The sequence below is a fragment of the Zonotrichia leucophrys genome, chromosome 5, assembly GCF_028769735.1.
Source record: "Zonotrichia leucophrys gambelii isolate GWCS_2022_RI chromosome 5, RI_Zleu_2.0, whole genome shotgun sequence".
Classification (NCBI taxonomy): domain Eukaryota; kingdom Metazoa; phylum Chordata; class Aves; order Passeriformes; family Passerellidae; genus Zonotrichia; species Zonotrichia leucophrys.
Genome location: NC_088175.1, coordinates 11,801,179 through 11,820,013, shown reverse-complemented (window position 1 = coordinate 11,820,013; position 18,835 = coordinate 11,801,179). Strand labels below are relative to the sequence as shown.

The 18,835-nt window shown below is 36.3% G+C and overlaps 1 protein-coding gene across 2 annotated transcripts in view; it reads right to left on the bottom strand.

Moving 5' to 3' along the window:
- Window positions 1-18,835, bottom strand: part of TTC7B (tetratricopeptide repeat domain 7B) — a 117,706-nt gene that overhangs the window by 13,832 nt on the left and 85,039 nt on the right. For both annotated transcript variants that reach the window (XM_064714576.1, XM_064714577.1), the window contains 2 exons: window positions 15,806-15,946; window positions 13,497-13,699 (listed from right to left, as the gene is read on the bottom strand). In XM_064714576.1, the coding sequence (XP_064570646.1) occupies window positions 13,497-13,699; window positions 15,806-15,946 (344 nt within the window). The remainder of the gene's footprint in view (window positions 1-13,496; window positions 13,700-15,805; window positions 15,947-18,835) is intronic.

Genomic DNA, 18,835 nt, shown 5'->3' with positions numbered 1-18,835 from the left:
CTTTCCTCCTGCCCTTTATTTTTGTAATATTTGCACATGCTTTTTTTTTTTATCATTCCTTGCTCTGTCCAGATGAAACAAAAGTGCTAAAGAATGATTTTGTATGCCTGATTTCCTAAGGACATTGGTCTTAAGTAGTAAGACCAATATCCTTAAGTAGTAATGTGTGAGATGTAAACAGTGTATTAGTAGTGACTGAGAAAGACTGAACCCACTGAGCTGCAACAAATCATTTCACCAGCATCACTAATTAAAGACTAATTAATTAGAACTAATTAATTAGAAAAAAAAATGGAACTCGCATGTTAATTTCAGATACATCAACAAAAGAAGCATTTGTAAGTTCACTCACAAAGTTTAGTTCCTGGAAGAACAGGAAAGCATTTTAAAACTTTGTGATTTTTCATCAAAGTATTTAGAAAGAAAAAATAAAAAGAATCAAATATCTGCATCCTAATGGGCCAACTAAAGCTCAAGTGGTTTTGGGCAGCATTTTTCCTTGCAGGGTTTAGCTTTCAACAGCGTGCACAATGTACATGTTTTCATATTTCTGCTAAGTAAGTGCTTTGCTAATGAATTGCTTTGCTTTGTTCAGCTGAGCAGCGCTGAAAGACTGAAGATTTCTTCCAGGTCAAATGCTTTCTGTATAGATACGTGGCTCTTGAATATGAGCACTCCATTTTAACTCTGTGTTTTTCTAATATTGTTTTTTTCTTCATTTCTATACCAGCTCTTAAGAAAGAAAAGCTGCTCCTAACATCAACTTCAAATCTAATTTAAGGGTTATTTCTTGAAAGCCAGCTTCCTTGAAGCATCACACCAGCATCTACCACAACACAGGATTTCTGAGATTAGAGTGAAAAAGGCACATATATATAAACTACACATCAGAGATTAGCAGAGAGAAACTGTAATGTGTGATGCAGAAATTTTTCTCAATTTCCCAAGACTCCAATAAGTGCATCTTAATACAAAACTACATTCAACCTCAACATCTGGGCAGTAGAATATACTCACAACCATTGTGACACACTTCAAGGTATTAAGCAGCTCTCTTTTGCTTACCTCCCACTAATCACAGAACAGGAGCACAGTTATGGTTTGCCATTTCTTACCAAACTGATCTTCCCCAGAGGGTTTTATCTCTCTTCAGAGAAAAGCTGGCCTGAGAAGTCTTACTCAAAATGGTATTTATTGCATATAATGGTAATTACATAAGCACACAAACAACATAACAGAGAAAACTGACTCTGGTTACACACAAATAAGCATTCCAGAGTTACATTTGTGCTCACCAATTCAAGTTAGGAACTATAATAGTCTTCAATTTCCCCAAGGACATAAAACAGGATTAAGACTTAATTAAGACTTAATTAGTTTTTCTTCAAACCCAGGTATGATTCTCATTTAGAATGAGAGAAGATGCACCAAAGCATAGACCAGAACAGAACACCTAAGAAAAACTAACCACTCAGTGTATAATAAAAAGCAATTGCATAAAAGCAGCAATCCTTTTTCCTTTAGATTTCTATATCCATATACTTGATATTTAGTTCTGGTTTGAAGTTAACTTTTCTTGAACTTTATCTTACTACCAAGTAAAAATGTAAGATAAGACACAAAGATTTATAGAAGTAGTTTACCTTTATCGCCTATAAAAGTATGTTACTAAAAAACAGTGCAATGTTTAACCGAGCTCTCAAAACCAGAGCAAAAGTAATCTCAGAAACAATGTTCTAATGCCTCAGGTAGTTCTGAACCAGTCCGCTATCCAGCCATCTCCTGCACCAAGCATCTCAGCTGCAATGACTTGGGAAATAATATATTCATTGAGCAAATCTAACACTGACAAATCTTCCATAAAGGAGAGAACTGGGGGAGAGATGTAGGTAAGTGAAGTGATATATTATTTAAGAGTATTGAAAGTGAATGATACACACAAGGACTTTTTACACAGCTGAGCTGAATGGCTATCAAGGAGCTGCCACAGATCCCTTCACTTTAACTGCAGGCAAAGGCAAGAACTATCAAATATATAATTTTCACTGATGATCAATTTTCAGTGATAGAACTGATTTAATAATCTACATTTTAATAGGAGGTCCATCAGTGAGAGTACTAAATTTAAATATCATAAGGGAAAGTCCTCCTAATAGTCTGCCAGTCATTTGCAAGTCAAAACCCACAAAAGAAACTCCACAGGCTCCTTTCAGCAGGCAGTGGGAATACTGATACCAGATTGACATTGGAGATGCCTATGGGGAAAATTATTTTCTTCACATGGCAAAGGCACTGGAAACAATAATCACAGGAATTAAATGTGAGTCCCATGAATGTGATGTTCAGAATGAGAAATCAGGAGGTTTGTACTGTATTTAAAGCCAGGTATGTCACAGCACCTACAGCACCTTCAGTTTCCCCATTTCTTACTGGGAATACATGTTCAGGGCCAAACATATCTGAAAGTTAACATATTGAGCACTCAAAATTATTATGAAAAAAATACTATAACCTTTTTAAAATATCTAATTTTTTTTATTTAGAAAGAGAGTAAAAAAGATTGGAGTTATTGTCTTACTCTCTGACATACCAACTCTTAGTTGCCATAACACTTGCAAATGCTCAGCTTAGCCAGTTACTTTTTATTCTTCCAAATTTCCCCAGATACTTAAATGTTCATGCCTGAAAATATACTAACTATAACTAATGGCATTTTTTTTGCCAAGAGTTTTTTGTAAAGCTAGTGTTTTAACAAAACATACAGACTAGAGTCATGATTAACTGGTGAAACTAAAGAGCCCTTACCTCCTGGCTCTCTATAAAGTCCACACATATTACTATCAAAATTTAAAAGGTGCAGATCAACACTGTACTGCTGACTGAAAAAGTGATGAAAGCTGAAAACAGCTTTCTGTTTTCAAGTTTATCATTACTTAATCTCATTCATGATGTATTTTTCCACCCATCTCAGCTTAACTAGGTTGTTTACCATATTAGAAGTAGCATTAAAAGCATTAACAACTCTAAATCTGCAGTCAGGCCTTTTCCAGTGAGAGGAAATACACAAAGTGGCCAGAGAGCATATCTCCTCTCCCCTACTGAGAAATCAAGAGATGGCAGATTTCTGAATAGTATCACCACATAATTTTCTTCATGCCATTTGTTGCTACTTGTTGAAGAGCATATACTCTAATAGGAATAAAAATGGAAAAATAACCATCACACCTTCAAAATAAACACAGTTTTTAGAGATGCACAAAACCCACTTCAGATTTTCCCACAAATTAAAGCTCCTCAAAACAACTGCTTTCTCTTTAATAATTTGTTCATCTAGATTAAACAAATAACTTGACATAAAATATAGCCCATCACACCATCTAACCCAAGTTTGCTACCAGAAAACACAGTCTATTTTAAAAGAAATGTAATCTTGGACAAAATATATTATGCTACTCACACATAGTAAGTTGGTTGAATTCTTCCAAAGTGCAAGGTGCAACTCATCTTTAAACAGTAGACTCATGAGCAGGGGAATTACTGCTTAAGTATAAAACTGGCTAGCAGAGAAGCTAAGCTTCAGCAAATGGAAAAGAGGTGTTCAAATAAAATTTAAAATGAGATGAGCTGAAGAGGGAGAAAGAGACATAAGACTGCTCCAGACTGGGGATTTGCAGAAAAAACTCTGAACCAGAGAAGACAACTTATCTGGGGAATACAGCTGCTTGACATAACCCTGCAAAAATGAGGATTAAAATTATTTCCTGGGGGACAGTTGATTCCAGATTTCTAGTTGTGCATGAAGGTAAGCTACTTTTTGCTTGATAAGGATAAGATAAAGCACAATTTTCAAGAACAAGTTGTTTATAGTTCCTAGTCAGAAAAAAGGAATTATAATTGATTAGGTAATTTCTGGTCCTCTCAAGAGCAGTCTGGCTTCTCAGGAAATAGCTTCTGCCAAAGCAACTAAAGCTCCCCTGTGACAAATACAAAGCAAAAAGCAAAATATCATTTAACCAGTGCATAGAAATGCACTGAAAACTGCACGAGATTTATAGCAAAATACATGCACTGATAACTGCTGCACCAGTTTATAATAATAGGTTATTCTAAGAGAGACTGAGAAAGAGTCAGGGCTCAGACACCTGGCATGGTGCTACAAGTTTCTGACACTCATTTACTCACCACCTCAACTAAGACAATGGAATGGTTTATGTCTTTCAGATTGCTGTTGATGGTAGCACTTAATTATATTTCACCAATTCACAAAGGTATGCAGCACAAGAAAAGATAAGAAAAAAAAAAAGAGAGAGACAACATGTGTAGATGATTGCAGGCTTCAAATGTCCTGTAGTTAGAGTTCTCACCTACAGAATTCTACAACAGAGCCTTTCTCAGGAGAAGGAAAATAAAATATCTCTGGTTCATTTAAAGATGAGGATGGCTACTCTCTCAAAGCCTTTTTCACATTCTTTATATTTACACCCCCCCATCCTAATCCTTAGCAATATTTCTTTATTAATTATATGAAATTCAATTATAAGTGATTAGATGCCAGATGTTACCTACAAGCAAAGCATACCAGGTGCTACATAGCTTTTATCGCTGTGTAAGTTCTCAGCCCCAGCTATACTTTAATAAATTCAATGAGCACAAATTTGCCCAGGGAAGCAAAATAATCATAATTAGCTCAGTGCATACTTCAGCAGAATGACCTAATTTAAAAAGTGTTTTGCAAAGCAATTCTCATATTGAAAGGCAATTACACAGAGCAAAACAAAAATAGAACTTTTGAGATCCATGCAAAAAAGCACCAGCAAGCATCTATGAAAAGGGATGTAAGAGACTACAGAGGATAGCAGGGAAGAGCACACATTTTCAATTTTTTCCATGCCTTCTCTCTTTTCCTTTTTGTTCATTTTTTGAAAATAAGGAGAACCTAAATATCAAGAACAACTATTAGCACTTCACTGACACTAGGCCTCCTGGCCATTTCCTGAATTACTAAGACTACTGACATTTTCCTTATGTTAAATTAGTCATCCTTGTTAATGTTTTTTTATTAGTATAAATCTGTATGTTTTGCATTCTATTTTAGGCAGCCAGTTACCCAGAAAAAAAGGCAGAGAGGAAAAGGGATGTCAACAAAACCCATCTGTCAATGACTTTAATGTAGCCAGCCCTTCAGAGGGTACAAGGCATAAGAAGCTGGAAAGACTCTGGAAAGATTTTTAACAGGAATTACCCTTTCTAAAACCCACCAAAAAAAAAAAAAAAGCCCGAAAAAAGAAAATTTTTTTATGCTGCTTTTACAATTTTGCTGGCTCTTGATCATCTCTACTTGGTACTACAAAAGAGATGCTTCCCATGTAAAAATGCTAAAGAGCAATAAATATTTTGTTTTCTTTAAATAATATTAGACACGTATCTGTCTATAGGAGCCTCAATGCAGATCATTAAGATATACTTGAACCTTTAAGAAAAACATTGAGAGAGACAGAAGCCCAAAAACCTAATTTCTGGAGGTCCCAACTGAGGCTTTTCAATTGCACTGTTTTGCTATTGACAATTCTGAATGCAACGACAATAAGATGTATCCAAAATATTAAGGCTGATTTGTAGGACAGAATGTATGTACAGATATATATACATGTGCATATTTTATATGCATATAGTTAAGATGAGTGACCTCAGTTGAGAGAGGTATATTAATCTCTTGCACCTTCCTTCTATGATTGCTATGGGTAATGTACCACGGAAACAAGAGAGGAGCAAAATTTGTGCTGTATAGATTTTTACCATTGGTAAAAATACAAGAAGTCTTGCATAACATGAAAATGTTACAAGACTTTGTCCACAAAGTGTTCCCATCATGTTTCCTAACACAAATCATTACCTCTGTCTAAAAAGCTTGCCTTGCTTGCATTCCTAGAATCACAGGATGATAGAAGTAGGAAGGGAACTTAAGATTCTGTACAGCCAAACTTGAAATAGAGTTACCTACAGTGGTTGCCAAGGGCTGTCAGATTCTGAGTATCTCCAAAGATGTGAGACCCCCACAAACTCTTGGCAAGTGGATGCATCTTCCATGTGCACCTAAAATACTGTCACCATCGCACAAATGCTATCTCATCATGCTCCTGTTCCTGTCAATTACCTGAAACAGTGAAGGGCAAAGAATCCAAGCTCATGTGCTTTGTTATGATGTCTAGAAAACCAAAGCCTTGCTCCGGACTGGGCCATCATGATCCTTGGATTTTTTCCTTAACTTGAAACTATACTTGGTTGCTACTTCCCAAATTATAATATTTGATTCATAGTTGCTGTATATGAAGTCAATTAATAATAGCTCAGTTTTGATAACAGAACCGAATTCAAAGATTTTATCCTATAAAATGTGAATCAAAGCTTGCGATGACCACTACTTGTATTTCAAAAACTGAAAACAAAGATTCTTAAAATCTTCCAAAGAGAAGGAACTTTGGAGTAATACTGCACATTGCAGACTGACCTGCTTCAGCAGCAAATTGTCATGAATTATCTGGTGGGTGAAATTTTATCAGTTCCACACAATACAATAAAAACAGTGGAATGATTCGTGACCTGCCAAATAAAGAGCAGTAACTCTAGCCAAAGCATCCCTTCCTTCTGCCAGCATCTGCCACTAATTAATTTTCCACTTTTTAAAATGGGAACAAACAGAAGTGATAAAATGGTTTCTGGCAAGCTGTGCCTGAATAGATAAACTGTGGAAAAATCTATCACACAGATAACATGAAAACAGAAATTTAAAGCTAAGATTGCAGGCAAAAATCCTTCTGCTAAAAAAACCCTACAATAAAAAAAAAAAAAAAAAAACCACAAAAAAAACCCAACCAACCCCCAAAGTTAAAAAAAGCCAAACAAACAAGCCTAGCTTTCTGAGCCTATAAGTGTTTCAGGGTGTTTTTTTTTAAATTAACTTTCCTGACATTTCTATTTGAAAGAGTTTCTCTCTGTATTTAGAAAGCTGCCTTAACCATTGCTACTAGATTATCAATAAATAGCACACCTCAACAGCTTAGTTGCCCCATATGAGTCCAGTTCCTTTCAATGCAACCACTGTGCATGTTGCACAAAATCAGATTGCCTTTTGCATCTTCTGCTCCTCAGATTGTCTAAACCAAACATCCATTTAAGCAAGCTGCAGAGTTCCTCTTGGAACGGCTGACAGCTGAGGACAGCACCAAAGAGCTGAAGAGCCTTAGAGAGCTCACTCTTTGGGTGAAAAGCATCCAAGAATGGAGGTATTTTCTTGTAGAAAGATCTGCTCCTGTCACAGCTGCTTTAAGCCATTTGGAGTAAATACAGAGTATTCGATGTTATGGAATACTCTGTATTTACTCCAGTTATGAAGCAGGACCTGTAATAGCATCAGCCCCATAATTCCACTTACAGAACAACAGTTCTCAGGGCATCAACACAGTCCTGGCTGAGTAAATGGGAGTTCAGTGCTTCAAGCTATAAACAAAATTAGTGCTGCAAATTCCTACAGTCACTTTCTGTTTCCAAAAGGGAAACTAGGTTCTAGTTTAAACTCAGATTTGTAGCAGTTATTGTTGTCAAATACTGAACATATATAGATCTGTGTTAAAAGAGTACTGTGAAATTCAGATACAGCATTTAGAACTTAAGAAATTCTACTAATCTTTCTCCAAGTCAGTATGAAGTAGTTAATTGCTGTATTTGATCTCAATTAAAAAATAAAATAAAGTAACTTCGAAACAAACAGGGAAAAACACTTCCCTAATTTTTCACCTCGATTTCCACTGTAATATACTTCAAGCACTAATGAACATGCAAGTTGATTTTATGCAATTTTTTGCTGCACCAAGCACTGATGGTTTTCTCTTGTAAGGCTAAAAGGGGAAATAATATTTTCATGACAGAAGAGAATATAGCCTGTGAGTGCCTCACAGCAGATGACGTATTTAAAATGTATTGAAATGGTCCTTGAATTCAACGGTTTCCACCCCAAAATGCAAGCAGAATGACCATTGTTTTCTCAGGGTACTGAATGCAATCACTTGAAATATTTAGATGTTTAGATGTGGTCAAATCACAGTGAAATGCACTCTATAAGGAGCAGTGAGTTTTTGGCCAAACATGTATTCTGCTTTCTCTACTTTTTGTGAAATGATTTTGAAGTTTCTGAAGGGCAAACCCACAACATTTTATACACAAATCTAACAAAATAGTGACCTACATTTCTCCATTCTTCATCAAGCACCCTGTGCATAAGGATGCACTTAGAGAGTGAGTCAAAGGAGCACTGAGATTTGGCATCAGCATTTAGCTCAGTAGTAACCACCTACAACCCAAACCACCCATGAGAACCAGCACAACGTCCTTAGGACAAACCTGTGAGGCCCAAACCAACAATATTACTTTGCAGGGCCTGAGGATGAAAATCAAATGAATTACTGAATGTTTTCCACATGAGAATACTGAATTACTGAAAGAAAAAAGTTAATTGGATGACTGTGTTTCTCTTCCTTAACTCCCATGACCCCTTCAAACAGGTTCTAAATTCATGTTTTAAAGTATTCTCTGTTTTTCCTTTCTTTCAGTCAACTCAACATCTGTGACAGGCTCACAAGCACACACAACCCATACATACCAGACTTCCTTCTGGCACTGTCTTTGGGTTGAAAAATAATATAAGAAGTCAGTATAGCACAGTAAGAAATAAATAACTGTATTTATAACTTGGAGTTAAAGCACGCATGGTTAATCTAAGCCTTATGAGATCTGGTTTAGCTATGCATAATTATAGGAAACTAACGGGTATCTAACAGTGTGAAGTAGGAAATGTAACTCCCTAAGATATTGCTTTTTGAAAACTAATTTCTACATGAGCAAATTGTTTATGTAATTTCTCCCTTCCTGTTTTAGTTTTCTGCTCTTAGAACCTAAATTATTAATAAAATTAACTGGCAAGTGCTATGGTTTTTTGTGGTTTTTTTTGATATTCAGGAAATACTACAGTCTCCTGGGATTATAGCAGCATACATATGCTGGACACATATTTCACCTCAATGCTAGATTTAAGTAGGAAATTTTCAGCCTGAGAGAGAATACACAGATTTGTTTCCTGGACAATGGATTGAAATATTCACTGCCATTTCAGGCATTACTGAATGATGGTCTGTTTCAGGAGTTTCCAGACGTCAGCAGTAGGGCTACTTTCCACAACAGCACTCTGACTGCAGAAGATAAAAGAATATTTGTTCCTTTTTTTTTGCAGTGGAGGAAAACAATGAGAAAAGCAGGAAGGCAGCAATAATGCAGAAATCTGGAGGTGGTGATAAAGGGTAGGGAGAATGGAGAAAGTTGCATAAATAAATCCATTCTGGCCAAAATCAGGCAGGTGATAACCATAGGTATATGACACTGAAGTGTAAATCATCTTTTAAAAATTAGATAATCAAAGAAAATTTTAAATTTCATTAGGTGTAAGAAAAAAAATTATTTGAAATACAGAAAACAAACCAAAGCATTTCAAAGCTTTAGAACACAAGTTCATGCTGTTTTTTCTGAGTGCACTATACAAACCTTAAAAAGAAGAAAGGACACTGCATTTGTTCAAAAGAATTCTGTAAAGTACACCTAATTAATACTGACGTGTTATTGCTTCCCTCTTGACATCTTGTGAACAGTCAGAGCTAGCCAAATAGCAAGTTGGTATAACCTCTGTCTTGGAGAAAATTTCAGTTAGTGACAAACAGTAAAAAATAGCACCTGAGAATAAGGCAGAGTTTAAAATGAGCATTGCTCAACAAAATAAAGTGAATGAATATATGGATTAAGACATTAACTGTGCAGGAAATAATAATTTAGTAATAATTTAGTTCTACAAGGAACTGCAGAGAATTTAAACAGCATTTCTCCTTGGAAAAAGCTAGTTTTGTTGTTGGGCAGATTTAATTAATAAGCCCCCCCAACATTTTAGAAGGGCTGGAAATAGCAGTGAGCTTGAACAGGAACATGCTGCCCCTGCAGCCAGCTCTCCGTTGGAAGAGTTCCCATCTTAGGCAATGCAACAGGATGGCCCAAGCAGCTCCATTTCCCAAGTTTAGTTGAGCAGAGTACAGCTAAACCATTTTTCATTTACTCACGGATCAAGACTCCAACATTTGGTGTTATGTTGTCTTAGGCATTTCATTAGTAAGGTAAAAACCTTCCCTGTCAAACCCTCCCATTTTTGATCATCATTTTGTTGGCAAACAGATCTCTTTCATCACTCTTAACTGCTCCAATTTTCACACCATCATCAAGATCTCCTGGTTTTCATTTTAGTAACTCTGTTGAAACAGGAGTAAATCTGTGAAAACCTTAGAGACAACAGCAATATGAGTAAGAAATTGTTTCTTTAAAAATATTGTAATTTTGCAAAAATGATGATGCCAGCCAATAGAAAGCAATTTCATTCAGATATTACACTAGACTTCTGCAGAGTCTTCATGGTCACACTGATAGAATGTGGATCTGCATGAGAGATGAATGCAGGAGTCTTTTGGCAGAAACTCCAAAGCACAGCACATGCTGTAACTCCCACGAAGAAGTACAACGCTTCTGAAGCCACAAAACTAACCTTCCTGGTCTCCACTTACACAGTTCTCCAGGAATTTAAATTAACAAGGTTGTTTCTGTGTAGAAACAGTAGATCATATTCAGGAATAGGTACTTAGAGAGACTTATGGTGAAAATATTGTATGAAATGTTATATGAAAAATAGTAAATGTTTCTAAGTTGTTCAGGTTTTCATCCTTCCTACCAGAGTGATGTAACTTCATTTAAAGGATGGATTATAAAAGGAGAAAACTCCTATTCCCAATATGCTATTGTTGTTTATACAAATTGAAACACACATTTTATTGAGCCTTTTTTTTTCCCTCTCTGGAGAACTACAAAGACCCTCAAATCAAAGATCCAGATTTTCAAATCATTAGCATCAGGAAATTATCTTGAGTGTCAGGTGTCACTCATTCTAAAATTTTAATAAAAACAAACAAAAGTCCTTCCAAACTGATTTCCAATACAAATATTTCAAGTAATTTCACTTGGAGAAGCAGGCCTGGATACAGATGCTACATGCTAGAATTCATGCCATCCTGAAATCTTTCTCACTTTTTGTTGCATTTTATACATAAAGCTGCTATGATTTATAGTCAGTATTTGCCCCTCAAAAGGAAATTCACCAAAACTTCTCTAAAATTCACTAAATGTAGGCTCTAAGGTAACTTTTAAGTGGAAAAAGTTGCAGCTGATATTGCTTTCTAAGCATTGCTACAAAGCCATATACAATATTTTTTTAAATATCAACTTAATCACAGAAAATAAAGGGTTTTTTTTTTTTGCAAAGAACCAATTCATAAACCAATTGTCAGCTTAGAATTGTGAATACAAATATTAGAAGTTAATGTTTCAGCTGTTGTCATAGAGCTGGTACCTCCACATTGCTGTTGTGATAGCTCCCCTACCACTGAGACCATATTTCTTACTAATAAATAGGTAAACATACATGAACAAAGTGTTGGGATGTACAGATATTCATCTATACACACAGGCAAGAGTAAACACTGCAAGCTTCCTCATTAAAATACTTTTTCCAATAGTCAAAAGGTCAAGAAAGATACAGAAGTTTGTACTTTCTCCTACATGAAATTACATGGAAAAGTATTTTTATAGCATACGTCTTGAATATTTGCATTTAAACAGCATAAATATCTCAGAATCTACTCAAAACATCATCTGAGAGCAGAAAAGGTGCAGAATAGTAGCAAAAGCTCTTAGAAACATAATTTTAAATTACAAGAATTCTTAAAAAGGACTGTACAATCCAATGAAATGAGCAGCTACCTTCAAACTAGGACTCAAACAGAAAATCTCATAAAGAGGAAACCTGGATTGGAAGCCCAGTAATTTTCATCTCACAACACATGTCTCTTAGACAGCTAATTTCTCAGTCATTGTGAAGAGCACTGTGTGTTTACAGACTATTTATTCAAAAGTGCATTCAGAGGAGGGGCAAAAAGACATCCAGCAAAACATGAGCATCCATTTTCACTGAGTTGCACTGCTTTTGATTGACTGCCTGCTTCTTCAGGAAAGGCAATCTTTTGGCATTTGTCAGCAGGCTCAAATATCCTGAAATGCTGAAAAAGGTGAAACAAAAAACTTTCTCAATGCTGCCTTCCCATCTGATCTTTTGTCTCATATGTTTCCCTCAGGGATGCACAAGAAATTTCTCTGAATAATTCATAAGTACCTAGGCAGAAACCAGCTTCTATTTCTGAAAAAAAAAGATTGGGTAAGAAGCTGATTTCAGTTCTTCTCTTCTGCTCTATCTGGAAGAAAACTGGATTAAATGTAATTTTCCTAACATAGTAAACACACAATATGTACATGTATGTATCCATGAAGTATATAAACAAACATGTTTATACTGGGGAAGGTACCTTTGTACTCAGAGCTATACATTAATTTTGGGGCAAGACTGATTCTCTACCTTTCAAAAACCCAGGTGCTAACCTATCAGATGGCACTAAGGTAGTCAATAAACGTGCAGAATGCAGAAAACAGCTGAACTCTGCACTGGTGTGGCCTTGAGTGCTGTGTGCAGCTTTGGGCACCACAGTGTAAGAAGGAAATAAAGGAACTGAAGGCATCCAAAGGAGGGAAATGAGGATGGGGAAGGGCCTTGAGGGGGGGCCATGGGAGGAGGGGCTGAGGGCACTTTGTCTGTTCAGCCTGGAGGAGACTGAGGGGAGACCCCACTGCAGTTGGAGCTTCCTGTGAGGGGCAGAGGAGGGACAGACACTGATCTCTTCTCTTGTGACCAGTGACAGACTGAAGGAATGGCCTGAAGTTGTGTCAGGAGAGGTTTAGGTTGGATATCAGGAAAACCGAGAGAGGAGTTGGGCACTGAACAGGCTCCCCAGGGCAGCGGTCACAGCACCAGCCTGACAGAGTTCAAGCAGTGTCTGGCCAATGCTCTCAGACACATGGTGTGACTCTTGGGGTGTCCTGTGCAGGGGCAGGAGTTGAACTTGATGATCCTTGTAGGTCTCTTCCAACTTAGAATTTTCTATGATTTTATGAATTTAACTTTTACTTCAGAATACCAAAATGACTGGTCTTTCCTGTACAGTATCCAACTCTTCTCTTACCATAAGCCACCTCCACTTCCCAATGGCATGAATATTAGGCAGATGCAAATTGCTTCTTCTTCTATAGTTTCTACTAGGATTGAAATAGCCTTGTGGCCTGCAAATCCTTTTATGTCCCAACACACAAAAGACAGAATAAATGCCAGGAAAGACTCTTTCCAAAGCATTTTGAATGAAGACCAAACTCCCAAACTCACAAGTTATGGTTACCTACATCAAGTCAGGACTTCACAGTACAGTGTCACCAGCTGAGATGACATTGCTCATGACCATGGGCTCAAGACTTACCAGCCTCTGCATGCTTTTCACATGGGTAGGACTAATGGATAAGGCCTCTTCATACCAGCGTTTGGCTTCATCAATGTTTCCACGCAGTTCAGCCACCTGACCCCTCATGTAGAGAACATAATGTGACATTGGAAAGAGATTAGCTGCTTCCTGGGTACATGCTGTAGCCTCAGCAGGCTTCCCAATTCCTATGTAGACTTCAGCTGTGGAAGGAATGTCAGGACCAATTAATGATTCTTGCTTCATCATACCATGACTAGATGTTGTCATATGTGCTTTATTTGCAAATAGTTTCACTTTAGATAAAGACTATTTTCCTAAAAAAATTTTGCAACTTAAAAGAGAAATTACTACCTAAATTATTTTAAATGCATTACTCTTTCAGGAAAGCTGCTTTTCTAAGTGTATAAGCACTTACAACTTCTAAATAGCTGTTTGAAACCCCAGAATACTCTTTCTAGTTTGCTATTTTTATCTTAAGTCTTGGATTTTTTTGTTGTTGTTGTTCTTGTGGAGAAGTCTCCATGGCATGGCAAGAGAGACTCCTCTCTCTAAGAAAGACTATTTTGGAAGTGGTAAACTGACTGAAAGCCCCAGGTTTTGCCTCTTTACGTTGTTAGTGAGAAAGAAAAGAGGGTGTGGGAGGAGTAGACGTGTTCTGAAGTTTTATTCTCATTTTCTTATTATTTTATCTTTTAATTCTGTTAAAAAAGTTTTCTTTATACCCTTTAAAGTTTTGAGCCTGTTTTGCCCTCCTCCTAATTCTTATCTCATAGCAGGAAATGAGTAAATAATTGTAGTGAGTGCATTGGCATTTGGCCAGCACTAAACCCACTACATTAATTGGTGCATTGGCTGGGAAAGAAGAAACTCAGATTGGCAAACCAAACTGCCAGGACCCACAATTAAAAAAAAAAAACAAAAAAAAACCAGAAAAAACCCCACCAAACAGAAAATAAGTAGTGGAACAAGCTGCCCCAGAAGGCTGAGAAATTATCAGCATTATAGATGCTAAGAGTTACTGTAGATGGTCATCTGTGGCAGTTTATAAATATTTAAAGTCAATGCTGCCACAATGCAGAGCAGGAGACTTCACTACACCCTGTTGGACCTTGCCCTATTCTAATCTGTGTTGCTTTTGAGTAGACCAAATGAGATCACTATTATTAATCACTGTAATTGCTTTCTTTCCAATCTTCTGGGCTTTTTCTCTAAACCACTAAACCATTTATAACTGGGAGCCATTACCCTACAATGACTTTCATGCCACAAAACTGTAGATGTAAATAGGTAAATTTAAATGCTATATAAATGCTAAATAAAGCACAGTTTTGTTGAAAACATGAAAGAAAAAAAATATGTCACTGAAAAATTCTCTGAAAGCAGAACAAAATGTAACAATTGCTGGCTGATTTCTAAATTACATCTTTCTGATCCAGCTACCAATGAAAACAATTGCATGTTATACATTTTTAACTGTATAAAAATACACTGGATCATAATTTTCTGGTTAAAATTTTATGTAACAGCTACTTGTGATACTGCAGTTAGCTTGAGGCATCATAACAATACTAAATGCACTCAAGATGACTCCACATTTAGACAAACAATCCTGAATCTTTAACAGTAATGAAAGCAGAAGGAAAAGAAGGGAATGCAGGCACATTATCACAGCTGCAAGGGATAGTTGCTCAATAGTACTACTACTGTTTCTTTCCCTGCACATGGAGAGTTATTTCTTTTCTAAAATTTTGTAGTTACAGGAACTCTAGTCAAAAATCTTAAAATCTTACAAACATCTTTTTCTATTCAAAGGATTCAGTGACCTGGAATTAGCTCCAGTGGTTGAAGCATGGTGCTAATAATGCCAAGGTCACAGGTTCCATCCCCTCATGCATCATTTACTTAAGAATTGCACTTGATGATCCTTCTGAGTGCCTTCCAAATCAGAATACTCTGTGATTCTGCAAAGACACCTAGATTTCCAAGCACTAAGACACTCTAGGTACTTCAGAAACTAAATTCTTCAGGCATAAGGGAGAGAGTACTGTATTTGTTCCACAGAAGATACGACTCTACTGGTAACAGCTACATTCTAAAACTACTGCCTTATTTTTCATAAATGATCTTACACACAGAGCAACTCTAGCATGCTTTTTATTTCTTGGCTTGTTTTGGTGCCCCACACATGGAAAAAATATGATCTGATAAGTGATACCAGATTCTGAATGAAGCAAACAGATTTTGTTAAGTCCTTAGCCTAGCAATAAAGGGGAGAGCATAAAAAATAAATTTTACTATCACAATACCTGCATGTAGCCATATTTGAGCCAGAGTCATCCAAGGATGCAGGGGACCTTGTTTAGGGGCGCTGCTTTGCAGGGAAGAGGCAACCTCGGACAATGCTTGCTCCACTCTGGAAGCTGCTATTGATGTGGCATGGACTGAGCCTGTAGAAGCAATAAACAGAATTTACCAGTACAGAAATAATGAAGGCCATATACATGGCATAAAACATTTAATTGCAACCCTTTCTGTAAAAAGCTGTACCCCAAACTCAATATTTAATTTACATTTACCATCTTGAAGAATTTTTTAAAATGCCAGATTAATTTTCTTATGAAAGCTTTTACATTGGTCTAAAACTCTATATAAAAAACACACTAAACTTTGGTAACTGTACCTGACATTTTTTTGGGTTGCTACTATGAATACTCTATTAAACTTGACACCTCTTTTCTGGCAATGTGCAATCCAAAAAAGGTTTGTGATGGTATCATACACTGTAGCCTTCAGGTTGCTGCATTCACTTTGATGTTAGTATTAACTACATCTTTCCACAGAGTGCAATTAGAGGATTATTTTACAATAATAACAGAACAAAAAAGAGAACTAAAATACACACAGCAATCATACACACACTATCACAGATACAGCATTAAACTGCACTGAATGTAAAACTTGTCTAATCAAGAAGGCTGAGTTAAAGTACCTTGTGGCAAAAAAGTTCACAAAGGTTTTTTTTGCATAGAAAACATTCCCAGAGCATACTAAGGATAACTCTCATAAAATGTATCATTTCCAAGTCAGATTAGAATCTCATTGGCAAATAATAACCTTTTCAAAGTACTGGAATTAAAAAGCTTCTATGACTAGAGAATATCTAATGGCAACTGTACTTTGGATAGTCAATTACTGCCAGCATATTTAGTCATGACTTTTTTTTAAATCAAGACCATGAATGTTTTAAACCACACTCCTTCTTGTCAGCATATCTCTAGTTGTTTTATAATTACAAATTACAAAAGCTCATACTGATTAGGCTTGATTAAAAAATAAAGGCAGTAAAATATTCCATAATGTATCAGATGAGAAATTGTCTATTTCCATCACTATATCCATAATGATCAACAATGGCAGATACTCCAAAAGAAATTATTGAATCTTGTACAAGTTGAACTGCACCCAAAACCTCGTCCTCATCATTACAAGTTAAGAAATAAATAAAACCTTCGCTTTCAATATCACAGGTTTTCTAAGAATTTTAATGAGAAGAGATCTGTCACATGAAACATACATTTTTAAGTGTGACAAGATAAATCAGCACACCAGAAAGCACCAGAAATTCCTAGCACACAGATCAATAGGAAGAGGAAGTTAGTGTGAAAGTATGCATCACAGTTCCCTTAATTGAAAGAAACAAATGAAAAGCAGCACAGGACATAATTAGCATTTCATGTCATTATGCACAAGGATTTGCCCTGGATATCTAAAACAGTGTCTGGCAGTAGAGTTTGCTTTTCTTTTTACTGGCTGATGAAACAACTCAAAGTCCAGCCTGCACAGCTGAACATTCACTATAGCTTTTGTGTTCCCTATTTTAAAGCTTAAATTCAGAAGAAATTTAAAAGGGAAGTCTAAGCAAGAAGCACACGGAGTGTGTTATAAGAAAAATACCAGCAAGTGTACCAAAAATAAGCACCAGTCACGAGTAACCCTGTTCTTGTCTGACAGCCATTTCTGTACAGCACATCACTGCAGCCTGGCATTTGTTAGCCTTCCAGGGACTAATAGTGAAAGCACCTTCTTCTCTCCAAAACTATTTGTAAAGAAAAGGTGCAATTCACTGCCATAAAGGAGATCATCTAACCTCTTCCTTTGGAAAAGCAAGTATGCAATTTAGTGTTAAAAAGAGCCTATATTTTTTTATTATTTAAAGCAAGGACTCTGGCTGCTAGCCAGGCCACAAGTAATTTCATAGAGAAAGTGTGCTGTTGGATTTTAAGCTTCCAGTATTTAACCATAAAGCACATATCATTATAGATTATTAAAACTTTTTTAAGATCAATTTACTTATAAAAAAGAACTATACTATGATAAGATTCTTTTGAGTTTCTGTGCCATCTGTATTAACATTAAACAGAGTGAATACTGAATGCTTCCTACCCTGGACCTTATAGAGTGGCATAAAAAGAGGAAAAAAAGTTTAAAAGTATTTCTAAAATTTTTCTTTGAAGTGGTATAATTCAAATTGTTTGTATTTTCTCTTTAGGAAAAAGGTATCCCTTAACATATTGCAGCAATTACTTCTCTGAAGAAAACACACACATTTATAAAGCAATGACCAATCAGGCACCTTTCAGGGACATTGCACTGATGCTAATAATCTAACCCATAAAGCCCTTAATACTTCTTTAGTACTGCACAATTAGCTGTCATCTGACTCATTTCTGGCTCTTTTTGTTAAAACACATTTAGTAAGCTTTTCATTTTATAAACTAAACACCATTTAAAGATATTGTGTACTAAGAAGTTTTTTCCTACCTTCCTTCAAATTTTACTCAAGTATTTTCATATTAGAACTAACTTATCTGTACCTTGTCCTAACCCAGGATGTCCTAACAGGTTCAGATCTTTATATTCACATGAAAATCCTAAAACCTACAGTAATTTCAGCTACAACTGGTAAAGATAAGAAGTGGCTCATGAGAAGCTGAGGGTAACAAGTATGTCTTAGAGACTCCTTAAGGCTTTATAGATCCTATGTAGCCAGTTTACTTGGAGGTTCCCTGCTTGTTTTGTCACCAGCTTGTTTTGTCTGCTCTCTTGTGTCTGTCTTATCTGCATTTGGCTTTCTTTGGTTTGAGGTCAGGACCCACAGCCAAACACAAACATACCCTCACTTTCACCTACAATTCACTGTGTTGCAGCTTCCTTCAAATGCTCAGATAGAGTTGCAGCAATTTCTCATATAAAATTTTAATTATCTTTCATGCACAATAATACCTTTGCTCTTCCTAGGTAACTTCTATACCTGCTGTTATAGCATGACATTTGAG